This window comes from Coregonus clupeaformis, chromosome 29, assembly GCF_020615455.1.
Source record: "Coregonus clupeaformis isolate EN_2021a chromosome 29, ASM2061545v1, whole genome shotgun sequence".
In the NCBI taxonomy this organism is placed as follows: Eukaryota; Metazoa; Chordata; class Actinopteri; order Salmoniformes; family Salmonidae; genus Coregonus; species Coregonus clupeaformis.
In genome coordinates this window covers 12,156,212-12,173,476 of record NC_059220.1, presented here as the reverse complement: position 1 = coordinate 12,173,476, position 17,265 = coordinate 12,156,212, and the positions used below count along the sequence as shown (strand labels likewise).

Below are 17,265 nucleotides of genomic sequence, written 5' to 3'. Positions count from 1 at the left end.
CCTATGAACTTAGTTTCTTATGATAACATGTAATCAGAGAGTCCCCAGTAACACCTCAGCTGTGGCTCAGTGTATCCTATCCTCCCTCAGCCTGTCACTGTGGAGTAGAAACAGACCAGGATTCTTATCTTCTCCAGAACTCTCACTCCACATTCCAACACTCCACACAAGGAATACTGAAAATTCCAGATTCCAGGGAAGGGGAACAGAGAGAATGCAGGTAACACACTGAACCACCTTGTACCAGGGTGGTAGAGAGACGGTACGTATGACGGTGTAGAGAAAGAGAGAGGGACATATGACAGCCTCTAGTCAGTCCATATAAGATCATGCATTTATAGTAAGTGTTACATTTTGATAACATGTTACAGAACTACACTCATCAGCTATCAAACTCCTCAAAAATTAAAGTGGAGTCCTTTCAGCTATTCTACCTGCTCAAAACTGGACCATGACCTTCAACGTGGCAGTGGAGATAAATGGAAGCGAAGATAGCTCAGTTAATACGTAAACCAAACTTCTCTATATGTGAACTTTTTACTACTATAAGGGCAACATTCTGGCAGCCGCAACAAAGCATTAATACTTAAGGTTAAATAGAAGCCGCTCTTTTCTGGCTACTACAACCATGACTGTGGGGGTAGCCTACCCGAGGTGGACAGCAGGGCCGGGGGATGGTGGGGGACAGTGATTCCCCTCTCAGTGAGTGAGCGACAGATTGAGAATTCCTGGGGGACACAGACACATCAGAGAGGACACTGAGGGACTGTGTGTTCCTGGCCTGGGTCCCCTCCCTCCCAGAGCAGGGCAGATGTGCTAAACCGGCCTGTCCTCAGTTCATCTCACTACTATGCGTGTGTGCGCACGCGATTCAAATAGAATGTGAAAATAGCTTCCTTATACAAGAAACAAACTTGTAGGCTTCTGGGACAACAATGTCTTGCAATATAAAAAAAAAAAACTCATTCTGAAAGTGTACAAGAAAGCAGACTTCACATCAGTTAGGGGCTGTTTTAGTTTAAGCTTGGCTGATAATGAGTGAGGGGTAGTTTCAGAGATACCGGCACCTGAATACCTTCGTGACGAACTTGTCAAATTAAGGGGAATACCATTGGTTGCCATGCATTCTGTAGCTCATCATCAGATATGATATGACAGCACAGGCTAACTTGAGAATGCAGGCCCTATTGTTGACAATACAACACTGTGATTATCAGGGGTAACCATGGTGTTGATAAGCAAGGTGGGTGGGCTCCTTCTTGGTTATTTTAGGTGAGTGATTTGAGGTACACCACCTAAAAAGGAGGGAACCCACTTATCTGTGAATAGTAGAACACTGTCATCTGACTCGAGGCATGTGACTATGGAAACTGATAAGATTGGGACTTGTGTTATTTTTGACCATGATAGTATCAGGCTGGGCAGTAGGTGATATGCACCCAGTGTGTGGCTGCTGCTTGATCGATAGGTTGTAGCTATCTACAGTAACTGGATGTGGGCTTCATTGATTGTATTGCTTTTCTGGTTTCTCTTGTACATCTAAAAATAGATATTTGTACTGAACAAATAGCCTGCATTTGTTAGTCACTGATGCTTTGGTCAGACAGTCATTTAAGGGAATAATTGATCACAATACTGGCATAACCTCGGTGTCAGACATCAGTGTTGATGTTGAGACAGGCCATATGGTGACCAAATAAAGATCACCTGTAATCCTTATGTTGATTGATGAGGACTTTATCTGGTCAGACTATTGCATTACTGTCAAAAACAGACTGCCTCTTTATCACATTTGTTGATATCATGTATCTGTACTGGATTGGTAAACTGGTTAAATATGTTTTGAGACAGAATACTGATGGGCATGGTTGTAAGGCAGGAGTCCTAGCTGGAATACTTTACCTAGCTAACAAACATGCAAAACGTCTTATTCAAAAGATATGGACGAACTAAATACCTGTTTAATTAGTGTATCAATTAAGGCACCCACAGTTCACACACGCAATAGTAGCTAGTCCGCCTTTCTAGCTTGTAGCAGTGGCTAGCCATTGCGTTGCGATTCTCCGCTGTGACATTGGATGGAAAGTGAAAGGGATATTCGGTGACAATTTTACCCAAGTAAATACACAATTTCGTTGTCATCCCACGAAGTTGAAACATCAACAGCTTTAGTTCAACCTGATGTGAAATGCTCTTATGCTAGTTCAACAGGTAGAACAAACTTTAAAAGCTCGCGCTAGCTAATGCTAGCTAACTAGCTCTTCCCTGGCAACCTGTCGCATTCAATGCCACTCCAAAATACATAGGAAACGGAAGAGAACTACTCACTCTATTCCCGCAACACTGTCGAGAATATATCCTTTATTGACGAGTCCAATATTACTCCACAGTTTTTTTGTATCAGTTGATTATTATTTTTTTATATACTAAACTTTGCTAACTTTGTGCCACAATATCAATCCAGATCCTCTCTCCCGTAGCCTTGCCTTAAGAGTCATTTCCAACTCGAGGGTTGTTCAGACGTCAAGGGTCTCCTTTGCTCTCCAGCGCCCCAATACATGCGCATGAAACAATGTTCGCGATTGGACAATGCTGCTCACAGGACCCTAAACAATGCCCTCTTGTCCAATGAAAGATGACTTTACATATATACAGTCTATGCTTTACGTCTATAAAGTGACAGGGTAATTTTTGATGTTTCTTTACGCAAACCAAGCTTTTTGCTCAAATCAAGGACCAATGCTGTAGAAATAAATATAATTTTATGTACTCTCTATGTAGCATAGAATAAAATATAATCGTTTTATTTTTCCCAGAGGACACGTCAGTTTATAAATAAGAGACTGAAGAAATTGTTTTACATAATGATCAAGGATTTTTAATTTTTCATTAGTTTCAACAATATTACAGAAAACGTTTATAGTACAGAGTTCAATATCTCCCCATTGCTTCATTAATTTAGTCAGGAGTGCTGGTCACCATAATCTGTACAATATCACTCTTTTGTATTTATGTATTTTTCTGTACATTGTTTGAATAGCTGTTAAAAAGGCAGTCAGCACTTTAAATAAGCTGTTTCTTCCTTATGAAATGAAACAAATTAAATAAAGTTTCCTCCCTCCTCCAGTTCCCGCGCACGTATCTGTACTAGTATGTGTGAGGTGAGCAGTCCTGGAGGGATGAGGGTAGGGGGGAGACAGACGGTGTTGGTAGAGTAGGGTGGGACCAGAGGCATTTATTTAGATATATGAAAGAATATACATGTCTCTGGGTGGGACTTCAGTACCAGGTGAGGTCAGACTATGAGGAAGCTAGTGGGCCTGTGGGGCAGCTAGGGGGCATGGGGGGCAACTAGTGGGCCAGAGGAGCAGCTAGGGGGCATGGTAGGCAACTAGGGGGAACAGTCAGCCTGGGGGGAAGTTAGTGGGTCTGGGGGAAGTTAGTGGGTCTGGGGGGAAGCTAGTGGGCCTGGGGGAAGTTAGTGGGTCTGGGGGAAGTTAGTGGGTCTGGGGGAAGTTAGTGGGTCTGGGGGAAGATAGTGGGTCTGGGGGAAGTTAGTGGGTCTGGGGGAAGTTAGTGGGTCTGGGGGAAGTTAGTGGGTCTGGGGGAAGATAGTGGGTCTGGGGGAAGTTAGTGGGTCTGGGGGAAGTTAGTGGGTCTGGGTTAATTTAGTGGGTCTGGGGCAAGCTAGTGGGCCTGGGGGGCAACTAGGGGTCCTGGGGGGCAGCTAGTGGGTCGGGGGGCAGCTAGGGGAAACAGTCAGCCTAGGGGGCACAGGCAGGCCACTCGCTGCCTTTCTCCGCCTTCAAGGCCTGTATTCATAAAGGAGTAGGAGTGCTGATCTAGGATAAATTTAGTTTTAAAAAATATCATAATGAATAAGATTATATAGACGGGGGGTGACCTGATCCTAGATCACTACTCCTACTCTGAGCCAATTTATGAATACAGGCCCAGGTCTCATCATGATGACCCTATGACCTTTGGCCCAAGATGCCCACCACTTTTGGCACTGCACACATAAACACGACTCACAAGATAAACGACAAGCAAAGCTATGTGTGAAGCCATTATGAGGCATAATAAAGCCCATATAATGAGGCATAGAAGAGAAGAAGAACACTAAAGGGAGGGGATAAGATAGCTAAAGGCACCCTCAGGACCCTGAAAACACTCCCATCAACCAGAGCACGAAGGCTCCATCCTGATTCTACACACTACTCCTGCATACTTTCTTGCATGGATTTAGCAACGGTGGAAACTCCCTCCAGCCAATGCCTACCTTCACCAATCCAATGCCTTTAAAAATGACGGGGAGTACATGTGGAGAATCAGGACACAGCCCAAGGGGGACTTCTGACATTATCTCCAAGGGGTTTTCCTTGTTCAAAAACAAGAGATGTATTTTCTATCTTTTTTTAGTGAGATAAGAAAATAGTTTTCTTGTGTGTTTTCTTTGCACCTAAAGCTTGTTATTGAAATGCTACTGCTATCTATCTATAAGTTCTAGGGTTGAAAACACAGAGCAATTGCGAGGATGAATGAGAAACAGAGTTGCTTAATATGACAATATAATATTAATAATAATAATATTATAATAATAATATATTACAGAATAAATCTCTTATGTTTTATATATTATTTTCACTTTTAAAAGGTATAACATTTTGTCTTTCTTTGAAATACAATCTTTTCAAATTCAGATTTCATGATCAATGTATGTACTCATTTATTTTGTGTTCGAGATGTTGATTAATTATACTTGATTAACTTTATTATCCAAATCAATAAAAACTAGCTGTGCCGTTGCATATTACAGAATAGTTATGATATGTGGACATGCACCACTTTCTCTTCCTATCTATCTATCTGTCCCCGTAAGATGACATCATCATAGTCGTCCTATGACCATCACATCCACAACCTCTCCTTTATGCAGCTCCACATACTGCTCTGTTTTAGGAGGCAACATCAGCAGCCCGTTGGCACTCCTCATGCTCATCAGTCGACTACTCATCTGATTTCCTGTAGGGGGTGAGAGAGAGAGACAGAGAGAGATTAAGAGAGAGACAGAGCGAGAGCGCGAAAGAAGGAGAGGGTTGGCAGAGAGGGATAGAGGGGGGAGAGAGAGGGAGGAGAGGGGGGAGAGAGAGGGAGGAGGGTGGGGAGACAGAGAGAGAGAGCCAATAACATGACAAGGATCAACTTTTTGATACGCATTTTCCCTTATTCATTTTTTCCATGCAAACGTGCTGATGACAAACTATTGTGTGTATGTGATAATACCTGTGCTCTGTGCCCATGGCAGAGGCTCCTGGTGGTGCCATGTCAGGATGCAGCGGTGGTACTCAGGACGAGGGTCCAACTTTACATCACAGGAAAGCTGTTTACACACACAGGAGAGAGCAGGGCGCAGAATGATGACATCACACTCAACTTTAAACCCTAATGTATTTGCATTAAAGCTATGTGTAAAAAAATTAATGAAAAAAAATATATATATATATATATTACTCTGCTGTTAACTTACCCTGGCTTTGATGATGGTGGGCCGAGGGTCCAGGATCCCCTGCATCTTCCTCAGAGCAGGGATGACGAAGAGGTTACAGGTGACAACCGCAGACACTGGGTTACCTGACCAACAGAGAGAGAGGGGCTGAGGATGAGAGGGCGACAAGGACGTGACATTACCGCTGTTCAGAGGGCTAAGGGGAGAGATGACAGGATAGGCCAGGGAAGGTTTGGACGGGTTGGGGTGGAAGAGCACTGTTGTTATTGACATGCTCCAGCTGGCAGCCCCTGTAGGACAGGATAAGGGCTCAGTGCAGAGAGCAGAGTGGTTCTCTTCTCACCCCACTGGCCTGTCAGTATGGGGCCGGGCTGGGACGGGGACTTGGGCTGGGGACTTGGGCTGGGAGCCCGGGCTGGGGGAAGCAGACAGTTGAGACAGGTACGCTTCTGCCTTTTTAGTTGTGCACAGAAGAGGGACTGGTGGGGTACACTCTTTAGGGGAGTGGGAGAAGAGGGTGAGCGCTCTTTGGGGAGAGTGGGAAAAGTTTGTGAGTGCTCTCTCTTTACACCAACCAGCAGCGGTGATGGGAGGTGTCAAAAAAGGTCAAATAAAATGAAACAGCAGGGGGAAGGGTGAGTAGCGCTCTCAAATCACAACAACAAGCAACAGCATGGAATCATGGGAAAGATATCCGCAGGGGCAGGGGCTCGGGAGGACACTGAAACAGAACGAGGCGCGACAGAACCAACAGCAACGCCACAGAAACGTTAAAGAAACAAAACAATATTTCTCTCTCAGAAAACAGAACAGAAAATCACATAAGAAAAGAACAACTCTTTATTTTATGTTAATAATTTTGTTAAGATTCAAGTTTGGGTTTACTAAAAGGTGTAGTGATCTTATTTAGCTTAATCACTACTAAAAAAACAGAAAGAAATGCCCCCAAACATGTCCAAACATGCCCAAAGTTTGGGACACAAAAATTAAATAAAAGTACATTTGTTAATTTGGTTAATTTGGCCTCCAGTTTGCATTTTGAGATAATTTTAAGCCCATATCATTTGAGTTCGGTCAAGTTTCAGTTAAGCACTTAAAGAAAAACAATTTTCCTATTTTCAGTTTAAATTCCGTTTTCTGAGCTCAGTTGAAGTAAGCTTGCTTTCAGGTAGAGAGCAGTGAGCACACTGAACGGTACGGTCAACCACGGTGGTAGCACCTACTTCCGCGCGGGGGCGGTGGCACGGGCACCCTGCTTGCCTCACTGTCGGGGACAGGGTCGATGAGAATGGCGCCTGTATCTCTGAAGGTGAAATTACCTTAAAGGAGGAATATAAAAAGAGTGGCGGTCACCACAGCCACAGACTAGCCCACCGAACATACGTAGGATGGGCAGAGGCAGGGGGGCTGGGGGAGGCAATAGGACAGGCATAGGCAAGGGGGCCTGCTGGGGGCTATGGAGAGGTCGAGGTACAGGGGGGGCTGGGAGAGTAGAAGGACAAGAGGTTGCTGACAGCAGGGCTTTTTGGTTGGTTGGGTGGGTCAAATAGGGGTCAAATTTCAGGTTTGGTGTGCATAAGGGTCTGGGCTGGCTGAGGTTTGATGTTTATAGCTGGGTGGGTCTGAGGTAAAACATAGGAGCACGGTTTTGGAGGGCTGGTATAAAACATTCCCTCACACAAACATATTTATAATACAAACGACAACTCAGATACAAAATGTAAATGATCAATCGGGAAAAAAACTGCTGCTGTGGAAGGAAGGCAGTTTTGTTCCAGGATGCTGTAGAAACTGAAAGGGGAGTGTGTTTAAAGAGAAACATTATCTCTGTCTGAGGGCATGCTGCTGGATTAATAACATGTTTCTCTCAGGGAAACATATATTTGGTTGTTAAATGGTGGTGTTTTGGACTCAGAGCAGAGACACAGATGTGTGTCTGAGATCTCAGTCAAGGCCGGCGATCCCCTGCCAGTCCTAAGACTCAACAACAACATTTACGGGCCTACACACAAACAACAGATACTGTACATACAGTACACCACATGCAGATCTCATAAACACATACCTGGTAGGGCAAATATCAGTTTCCGTGCCCCGTCAATGTCTACAGTGGCGAACGTGGTGGGGAGACTAAGAGAAGAGAACAGAAGACGAACCAAGATTCACTATCCGTCTCTCCTAAACCATCCTCACTTTATGAATTAAAAATACATATCCCTCTAAACTTTGGTAGCTTAATGTATATTTTTAAAGAAATGTCTCACCCTGGCTTCATAAAGACCCGTCCAAAGTGGATCTGGGCGTGGAGGTCAATGTCAAGCACCTGCTTCAGGTAGTCCTGAAACATAAAGAGATACATTGTATATTATTGTGTTGTATTTACAGTGTATTTCATGCCGATAAAGTTAATTGAATTAAATTAAATTATAAAGTTCCTTTTATTATATTGATGTTGAGGAAGAAGTTGTCATAGGAGTGTTAAACTTCTTATCGAGTCAGTGGGTTTAAACTGAAACTTTGATTATCTCCACTGACACGTTTCCATGTCTGTCTGAGGGTGAGGTGTACATGTGTGATCCAATAACAGAGGTAATTGGAGCAGAAAACCCAGAGAGAAGCAAAGAATTCAGCTAAGCAGTAAGGTCAGCCAAACCAGCTGGATGAGAACAGCAGGAGTAACATCCTGGATCAGAACAGCAGGAGTAACAGCTGGATCAGAACAGCTGGAGTAACAGCTGGATCAGAACAGCAGGAGTAACAGCTGGATCAGAACAGCAGGAGTAACAGCTGGATCAGAACAGCTGGAGTAACAGCTGGATCAGAACAGCAGGAGTAACAGCTGGATCAGAACAGCAGGAGTAACAGCTGGATGAGAACAGCAGGAGTAACAGCTGGATGAGAACAGCAGGAGTAACAGCTGGATCAGAACAGCAGGAGTAACAGCTGGATCAGAACAGCAGGAGTAACATCTGGATCAGAACAGCAGGAGTAACATCTGGATCAGAACAGCAGGAGTAACAGCTGGATGAGAACAGCAGGAGTAACAGCTGGATCAGAACAGCAGGAGTAACAGCTGGATCAGAACAGCAGGAGTAACAGCTGGATGAGAACAGCAGGAGTAACAGCTGGATCAGAACAGCAGGAGTAACAACTGGATCAGAACAGCAGGAGTAACCGCTGGATCAGAACAGCAGGAGTAACAGCTGGATCAGAACAGCAGGAGTAACAGCTGGATCAGAACAGCAGGAATAACAGCTGGATCAGAACAGCAGAAGTAACAGATGGATCAGAACAGCAGGGGACAGCAGAGTGTAGCAAGATGCACAGTACTTGAGGTTCAACATAGAGACCAAACTCCACCCCTAGCCCAATTGTCTCAACTGCGTGTCGTGTTAGAATGATGCCATCTGACAAAGGACAATGCCACTAGCCCCTACTCCCGAGCCATTATGGAATTTACTTAGCTCTACAATATATCTAAATGAGCTCGCTGCCTCACACCTCATTACCTTATTATTTTTTAACTTCTAATAAGTTTTATATAATCTTACCTTCTCTCCCATGGACACACCCCCTGAGGTGATGATGACGTCAGCACGGCTGATGCCCTCGTTCAGGGCGTTAAGGAGGTCGTCTGGGCTGTAGGGGAAAGGTCACGGGTCACAGTTCATACCCTCCCATCTTTCTGATCGTAGATTAATCTATAGCTTTCCAGACACAGATTATAGCCTTGTGCTGGACTAAAAAGCACTTTCAGATTCTCCATTGAGCATGCTTTTAGTCCAGGACTAGGGTTAATGTGTGTCCAGGAAACCAGCCCAATGTTTTCTAGGAGGGTAGATGAAGCCATTGTTACTGAGGGTTATGATTGAATGTTGTTGACTGACTTGTCTCCGACGATGCCCAGGTTGATGGTAGGGTAGCCATGTTCCTGAATGGTGGCCAGCAGTGTAGATCTGTTACTGTCCCTGATCTTCCCTGGGTGCAGGTCATCCTCTGGGTTCAACAGCTACGCACACACACGCACACGCACGCACACACACGCACGCAAAGAAGAACATTCCTTTATTGTTCATTGTCTACAGGAAACCGTCTCACATCCTGCAAGATTTTCCCGTCAGACCCGGGATTCAAACCGACAATCGGTTGATGTCCTATTCGCCTCTCTAACCTCTAGGCTATCTGCCACCCCAAACCCGGGTATTAAAGACACCATGAGAGATGGCAAAATATGTGTGCATGTATATGTGTGTGTTCACCTCGTTGCCAGTGGACATGACAGCCACCACTGGGAACTTCTGCACCTCCACCTCAGTGACTCCTACGGTGGCCAGCAGGCCGATCTCAGAGGGGCCCATGTGGGTTCCCTTGGACAGGACACACTCCCCACGCTTTATATCATGACCTATAGGCCTGAAGGGAGGGGAGACAGATGGGGCTGGGTGAGTGCCAGAGACACAGTACTGGTACTACGGTCACGTGGAATTTGACTGCCTTCATGACTCGTGACCGCCGGTGTGGCGGTAATACGGTCACCATAACCCTAGTACTACCTCAAGATTTATGTGAGTGTCAGGTACTCAGATACTGTATACATGGCTGTGTGATGCATAGTGCTGAGCTATTAGTGCTTTTTGAGGTTGGTTCGGTTAAAAAATAATTATGGTGATTAATTTATCTACACTAAGCACATTACAATAGTACTGTAGCATAGTACTGTATCAACGAACCAACCAATAGCAGTACTGACAAAAGAAGTCAGTGAGAAGTAAAACCTAAAGACCGGTTAGTAAGGGTTAAAGGAGTACTCAGTAACTATAACAGTCTGTTCTTTTTAAAGAGGAGAATTGGGAACCGTGACTATATGTTTAAAAACAAAAATCATTTCAAACTCCCTTTTCCTTTTTACTAGCTCTGACTTTGCTGATCGCTACTTTGAGGAAAAATGTCCTTACTACGACTGATACAGAAAGTATTGACATCCCTTGAATCTTTCCAACTTTTTGTTGTGTTACAGCCTGAATTTAAAATGGATTAAATTTAGATTGTTTTGGTCACTGACCTACACACAATACCCCATAATGTCAAAGTGGAATTATGTTTTTCAATATTATTTATTATTTTTATTTATTTTTTAATGCCATTTAGCAGACGCTTTTATCCAAAGCGACTTACAGTCATGTGTGCATACATTTTTACGCAGGGGTGGTCCCGGGGATCGAACCCACTACCCTGGCGTTACAAGCGCCATGCTCTACCAATTGAGCTACAGAGGACCACCAATTTTAAACAAATTAATAAAAATAATAAAAAGCTGAAATGTCTTGAGTCAATAAGTATTCACAGTGAATACACAATTCAACCCCTTTTTTATGGCAAGCCTAAATAAGTTCTGGAATAAAAATGACAAACAGAGCAGTTAATGAAGAAGATACAGTACATTCTGTCCTATTGGCAGGAAGAGGTTTGTGGCAGATGAGTAAGACTATATATGCAATACAGAAAGGCTGTCAGATTGTGGAGAGGAGATACTGGAGACAGAGGAGAGAGGTTTGAGAGAAAATTGGAGAAATAATTAATGAACAGAGAGGAGAGAGACATATTGTATGTTATTGTAATGTATTTGTATAAGTGTATTCCATGCCGATAAAGTTCATTGAAATAAATTGAGAGGGGATCAACAAGTTGCCACAGGAGATGGGAGAGAGAGAGTGCTGGTTGACTCGTCCTTAGAGAGTGAAAGCAAGGTGAAGAGAGAGAGAGATAAACATGTGCTTAACAACTCACATAATAAGTTGCATGGACTCACTCTGTGTGCAATAACAGTTTAACATGATTTTTTAATGACTACCTCACCACTGTACCACCACATATACAATCATCTGTAAGGTCCCTCAGTCGAGCAGTGAATTTCAAACACAGATTCAACCACAAAGACCAGGGAAGTTTTCCAATGCCTTGCAAAGAAGGACACCTATTGGTAGATGGGTAAAAAAAAAAGAAAAGAAAGCAGACATTGAATATCCCTTTGAGCATGGTGAAGTTATTAATGACTCTTTGGATGGTGTATCAATACACCCAGTCACTACAAAGATACAGGCGTCCTTCCTAACCCAGTCGTCGGAGAAGAAGGAAACCGCTCAGGAATTTCACCATGAGGCCAATGGTGACTTTAAAACAGTTACTGAGTTTAATGGCAGTGATAGGAGAAAACTGAGGATGGATCAACAACATTGTAGTTACTCCACAGTACTAACCTAATTGACAGAGTGAAAAGAAGACTATACAGAATAAAAATATTCCAAAACATGCATCCTGTTTGCAACAAGGCACTAAAGTAACACTGCAAAAAATGTGGCAAAGCAATTCACTTTTTGTCTTGAATACAAAGTGTTATGTTTGGGGCCAATGCAATGCAACACATTACTGAGTACCACTCTCCATATTTTCAAGCATACTGGTGGCTGCATCATGTTATGGGTATGCTTGTAATTGTTAAGGACTGGGGAGTTTTTCAGGATAAAAAGAAATGGAATGGAGCTAAGCACAGCCAAAATCCTAGAGAAAAACCTGGTTCAGTCTGCTTTCCACCAGACACTGGGAGATGAATTCACCTTTCAACAGCACAATAACACAAGGCACGTGAATGTTCCGAGTTACAGTTTTGACTTAAATCTGCTTGAAAATCTATGGCAAGACTTGATATTGGTTGTCTAGCAATAATCAACAACCAATTTGACCGAGCTTGTAGAATTTTGAAAAGAATAATGGGCAAATATTGTACAATCCAGGTGTGCAAAGCTCTTAGAGACTTACCCAGAAAGACTCACTGCTGTAATCGCTGCCAAAGGTGATTCTAACATATATTGACTCAGGGGTGTGAATACTTATGTAAATTTGATATTTCTGTATTTTATTTTCAACACATTTGCTAACATTTCTAAAAACATGTTTTCATTTTGTCATTATAGGGTATTGTGTGTAGATGGGTGAGAAAAAATATATTTAATCAATTTTGAATTCAGACTGTAACACAACAAAATGTGCAATAAGTCAAGCGGTATGAATACTTTCTGGCACTGTATGTGGTTGTCCCACCTAGCTATCTTAAGATTAATGCACTAACTGTAAGTCGCTCTGGATAAGAGTGTCTGCTAAATGACTAAAATGTAAATGTACAATTATTTTAGAGCTTTTTAATGGTAATTCCAAAGCCAAAAATAGTGAACATTCAATTGCCAAAACATTTAAAATATTCCATTGTCTCTGTCAGGTTCACATTGGGTAGACAATAATAGAAAAATAGGAAATTACTCTGAAAAAATAAAATATTGCAGTTGTGTATATTACTTCATTTTTAAATGTATTCCTTAAAGTCATCATCGCATCTCTGCTCAGGCAGCAGCAGCAGCCAGCCAGCCAAACAACATTATCTCGGTGCTCCCCATACTGTACTGTCTTTAGTCATCCTATTTAGCTAGGCTAGCCTGCCTAAGTATGCTGCAGAGCTGTCTGACGAAATCATTTTACTAGTTCTTCAACGTAGATATGGTATACTTTCACCAACGGTCTCTATCCCCTCTCTCTCACCATTGTGTTGTGTACATACCTCTCTCATGCGGTCTATGCGGTCTGTGTGTATCTAACCTAACATAGCAGGCGTAAAAGTGTATCCATCTCTGTCCAAGCTGGAAAGAACAGGCGACAGAAATAACAAGCACAATGGATTATGGTCACTGGCTGCCTGTGAGTTTTATAATTAATTTTAAGATTCTTCTATTGCCTTTTAAATCAATCCACGATGGTGCACCCCAATACATGTCAGAAATGCTTTTAAGTTATGTACCCAGTAGGTCCCTCAGGTCCTCTGGCACTGGCCTTTTAACTATCCCAAAGCCTAGGACCAAGAGGCATGGAGAGGCAGCCTTTAGTTATTATGCCCTCAGCCTCTGGAATAGCCTGCCAGAGAACCTGAGGGGGTTCGAAACTGTTGACATATTTAAAAGAGATCGCGTCTTTTTAGCTTTACTTTTCCTCAGGGTGCTTTTTAGTCGTTCAGTTTTTGTCATGCTTTTGTTTTTATCTTACTTTTGATGTGTAGTAAATATTTCAGCGATTATTTTCATTTTTCGTTTTTTTCCTGTGAAGCACATTGCGTTGTATTCCATGTCTAAAATGTGCTGTATAAATAAAGCTTGATTTGATTTGAAGATTGTAGTTAATCACCACGTTTCTGCGCTGAACTAGGTTGAATATTTGCTTGATGAAAACTACAACTCCCTTCAGCCCAGCGTCCCACATGGTTCTTAACTTGATTTCTCTTGTGAATGATTTGATTTCTCTCTAGAGTAACGCCGCGTTGGGCTCACAAAAAAACAAAGTAAATGGAATGGAATGTTTAGTAACCGAAAAAAATACGGAATGGAATATATATATTTATGTAATGGTTAATCGCTCAGCACTAGTGGTACAGTTCTGTTACAGAAAAGCATTGAGGAAAACTGGAATTGGAATTTCAGTTTACTTGCTGAATTTACTGGATTTAAATGAAATTGACCCCATCAGTCCTGACTGGTACAACCTTAAACTTCTCACTCACCTGATGTCCTGTCCAGGGCGTGCCTGTACCAAGATCCGCACCTCCAGCTCTTCTGTGCCCTGCAATGACAAACAGAGCAGTTAATGAAGAAGATACAGTACATTCTGTACTATTGGCAGATGAGTAAGTCTATATGTACAATACAGAAAGGCTGTCAGTTTGTGGAGAGGAGATACTGGAGACAGGAGAGAGGAAGTGGAGAAATAATTTATGAACAGAGAGGAGAGAGACATATTGTATGTTATTGTAATGTATTTGTATAAGTGTATTCCATGCCGATAAAGTTCATTGAAATAAATTGAGAGGGGGTCAGCAAGTTGCCACAGGAGATGGGAGAGAGAGAGCGAGAGCAAGGTGAAGAGAGAGAGATAGAGAGAGAGCAAGGTGAAGAGAGAGAGAGAGAGAGAGAGAGAGAGCAAGGTGAAGAGAGAGAGAGAGAGAGAGAGAGAGAGAGAGCAAGGTGAAGAGAGAGAGAGAGAGAGAGAGAGAGAGAGAGAGCAAGGTGAAGAGAGAGAGAGAGAGCGAGAGAGAGCGCAAGGTGAAGAGAGAGAGAGCAAGGTGAAGAGAGAAAGAGAGCGAGAGAGAGAGAGGTGAAGAGAGAGAGAGAGAGAGAAGAATAGAAGTTGGGTGTTGACTCACGTCGTCAGACTCTCGGAGAAGCTCTGTGTCCTCCACCTGCACCACAGCATCCGCCCCACAGGGGATGGGAGCCCCCGTTGTCACCCTCATTACCTGGCCTGGCATCACTGTGTGGGTCGGCTACAGAGACACACATGCAGGTTGGACATTATAAAGGTGTTAAACATGCTTATGACATATCTTTCAAGGCATTATACCCGCATCATAATAGATTATAACTACCGGCATGAAGTAGTGTTATCAACATTTCAATTGGGAAGTTTAATCATCAGAAATCGACTGAATACAATTTTCAATTGAACATGAGTGTCAATAGTGGAGTCTGTGTCCATAGTGGAGGCTGTGTGTCCAGAGTGGAGGCTGTGTGTCCATAGTGGAGGCTGAGTATCCATAGTGGAGGCTGAGTGTCCATAGTGGAGGCTGAGTGTCCATAGTGGAGGCTGAGTGTCCATAGTGGAGGCTGAGTATCCATAGTGGAGGCTGAGTGTCCATAGTGGAGGCTGAGTGTCCATAGTGGAGGCTGAGTGTCAATAGTGGAGTCTGTGTCCATAGTGGAGGCTGTGTGTCCAGAGTGGAGGCTGTGTGTCCATAGTGGAGGCTGAGTATCCATAGTGGAGGCTGAGTGTCCATAGTGGAGGCTGAGTGTCCATAGTGGAGGCTGAGTGTCCATAGTGGAGGCTGAGTGTCCATAGTGGAGGCTGAGTGTCCATAGTGGAGGCTGAGTGTCCATAGTGGAGGCTGAGTATCCATAGTGGAGGCTGAGTGTCCATAGTGGAGGCTGAGTGTCCATAGTGGAGGCTGAGTGTCCATAGTGGAGGCTGAGTGTCCATAGTGAAGGCTGTGTATCCATAGTGGAGGCTGAGTGTCCATAGTGGAGGCTGAGTGTCCAGAGTGGAGGCTGTGTATCCATAGTGGAGTCTGAGTGTCCATAGTGGAGGCTGAGTGTCCATAGTGGAGGCTGTGTGTCCATAGTGGAGGCTGTGTGTCCATAGTGGAGGCTGAGTGTCCATAGTGGAGGCTGAGTGTCCATAGTGGAGGCTGTGTGTCCATAGTGGAGGCTGTGTGTCCATAGTGGAGGCTGAGTGTCCATAGTGGAGGCTGAGTATCCATAGTGGAGGCTGAGTGTCCATAGTGGAGGCTGAGTGTCCATAGTGGAGGCTGAATGTCCATAGTGGAGGCTGTGTGTCCATAGTGGAGGCTGAGTGTCCATAGTGGAGGCTGAGTGTCCATAGTGGAGGCTGTGTGTCCATAGTGGAGGCTGTGTGTCCATAGTGGAGGCTGAGTGTCCATAGTGGAGGCTGAGTATCCATAGTGGAGGCTGAGTGTCCATAGTGGAGGCTGAGTGTCCATAGTGGAGGCTGAATGTCCATAGTGGAGGCTGTGTGTCCATAGTGGAGGCTGAGTGTCCATAGTGGAGGCTGAGTGTCCAGAGTGGAGGCTGTGTATCCATAGTGGAGTCTGAGTGTCCATAGTGGAGGCTGAGTGTCCATAGTGGAGGCTGTGTGTCCATAGTGGAGGCTGTGTGTCCATAGTGGAGGCTGAGTGTCCATAGTGGAGGCTGAGTGTCCATAGTGGAGGCTGTGTGTCCATAGTGGAGGCTGTGTGTCCATAGTGGAGGCTGAGTGTCCATAGTGGAGGCTGAGTATCCATAGTGGAGGCTGAGTGTCCATAGTGGAGGCTGAGTGTCCATAGTGGAGGCTGAATGTCCATAGTGGAGGCTGTGTGTCCATAGTGGAGGCTGAGTGTCCATAGTGGAGGCTGAGTGTCCATAGTGGAGGCTGTGTGTCCATAGTGGAGGCTGTGTGTCCATAGTGGAGGCTGAGTGTCCATAGTGGAGGCTGAGTATCCATAGTGGAGGCTGAGTGTCCATAGTGGAGGCTGAGTGTCCATAGTGGAGGCTGAATGTCCATAGTGGAGGCTGTGTGTCCATAGTGGAGGCTGAGTGTCCATAGTGGAGGCTGAATGTCCATAGTGGAGGCTGAGTGTCCATAGTGGAGGCTGTGTATCCATAGTGGAGTCTGAGTGTCCATAGTGGAGGCTGAGTGTCCATAGTGGAGGCTGTGTGTCCATAGTGGAGGCTGTGTGTCCATAATGGAGTCTGTGTGTCCATATGGAGGCTACGTGAGAATTCTAAAATGTACTATTGAAATGTATTATTATGTATTTAATCCAGAAAGCAGAGTGGAGTGTTGTAGAGAGAGAGTCTGTTTAATGTAGAGAGAGACAGGGTCAGTGTAGAGGTAGAGAGAGAGAGAGAGAGAGAGAGAGAGAGAGAGAGAGAGACAGGGTCTGTGTAGAGTAGAGAGAGACAGGGTATGTGTAGAGTAGAGAAAGAGAGACAGGGTCTGTGTAGAGTAGAGAGAGAGACAGGGTCTGTGTAGAGTAGAGAGAGAGACAGGGTCTGTGTAGAGGTAGAGAGAGACAGGGTCTGTGTAGAGGAAGAGAGAGAGAGACAGGGACTGTGTAGAGTAGAGAGAGAGACAGGGTCTGTGTAGAGTAGAGAGAGAGAGACAGGGTC

At 44.2% G+C, this 17,265-nt stretch overlaps 2 protein-coding genes across 20 annotated transcripts in view; both read right to left on the bottom strand.

Moving 5' to 3' along the window:
* pals1a (protein associated with LIN7 1, MAGUK p55 family member a) overlaps window positions 1–2,516 on the bottom strand; it is a 58,618-nt gene extending 56,102 nt beyond the window's left edge. For both annotated transcript variants that reach the window (XM_041854733.2, XM_041854734.2), the window contains exon 1: window positions 2,329–2,516. The gene's annotated coding sequence lies outside the window, so the exon portion shown is untranslated. The remainder of the gene's footprint in view (window positions 1–2,328) is intronic.
* A 346-nt stretch (window positions 2,517–2,862) lies between these two features.
* Window positions 2,863–17,265, bottom strand: part of gphna (gephyrin a) — a 96,649-nt gene continuing 82,246 nt past the window's right edge. For 10 of the 18 annotated variants that reach the window (XM_041854715.2, XM_041854714.2, XM_041854718.2 and 7 more), the window contains 11 exons: window positions 14,748–14,867; window positions 14,109–14,167; window positions 9,769–9,922; window positions 9,397–9,518; window positions 9,061–9,148; window positions 7,774–7,847; window positions 7,575–7,639; window positions 6,733–6,828; window positions 5,531–5,634; window positions 5,287–5,383; window positions 2,863–5,025 (listed from right to left, as the gene is read on the bottom strand). In XM_041854715.2, coding sequence (XP_041710649.1) covers window positions 4,892–5,025; window positions 5,287–5,383; window positions 5,531–5,634; window positions 6,733–6,828; window positions 7,575–7,639; window positions 7,774–7,847; window positions 9,061–9,148; window positions 9,397–9,518; window positions 9,769–9,922; window positions 14,109–14,167; window positions 14,748–14,867 — 1,113 coding nt within the window. In that variant the 3' untranslated portion in view covers window positions 2,863–4,891. The remainder of the gene's footprint in view (window positions 5,026–5,286; window positions 5,384–5,530; window positions 5,635–6,732; window positions 6,829–7,574; window positions 7,640–7,773; window positions 7,848–9,060; window positions 9,149–9,396; window positions 9,519–9,768; window positions 9,923–14,108; window positions 14,168–14,747; window positions 14,868–17,265) is intronic. The other 8 variants (XM_041854720.2, XM_041854723.2, XM_041854727.2 and 5 more) reach the window with 1 other exon arrangement.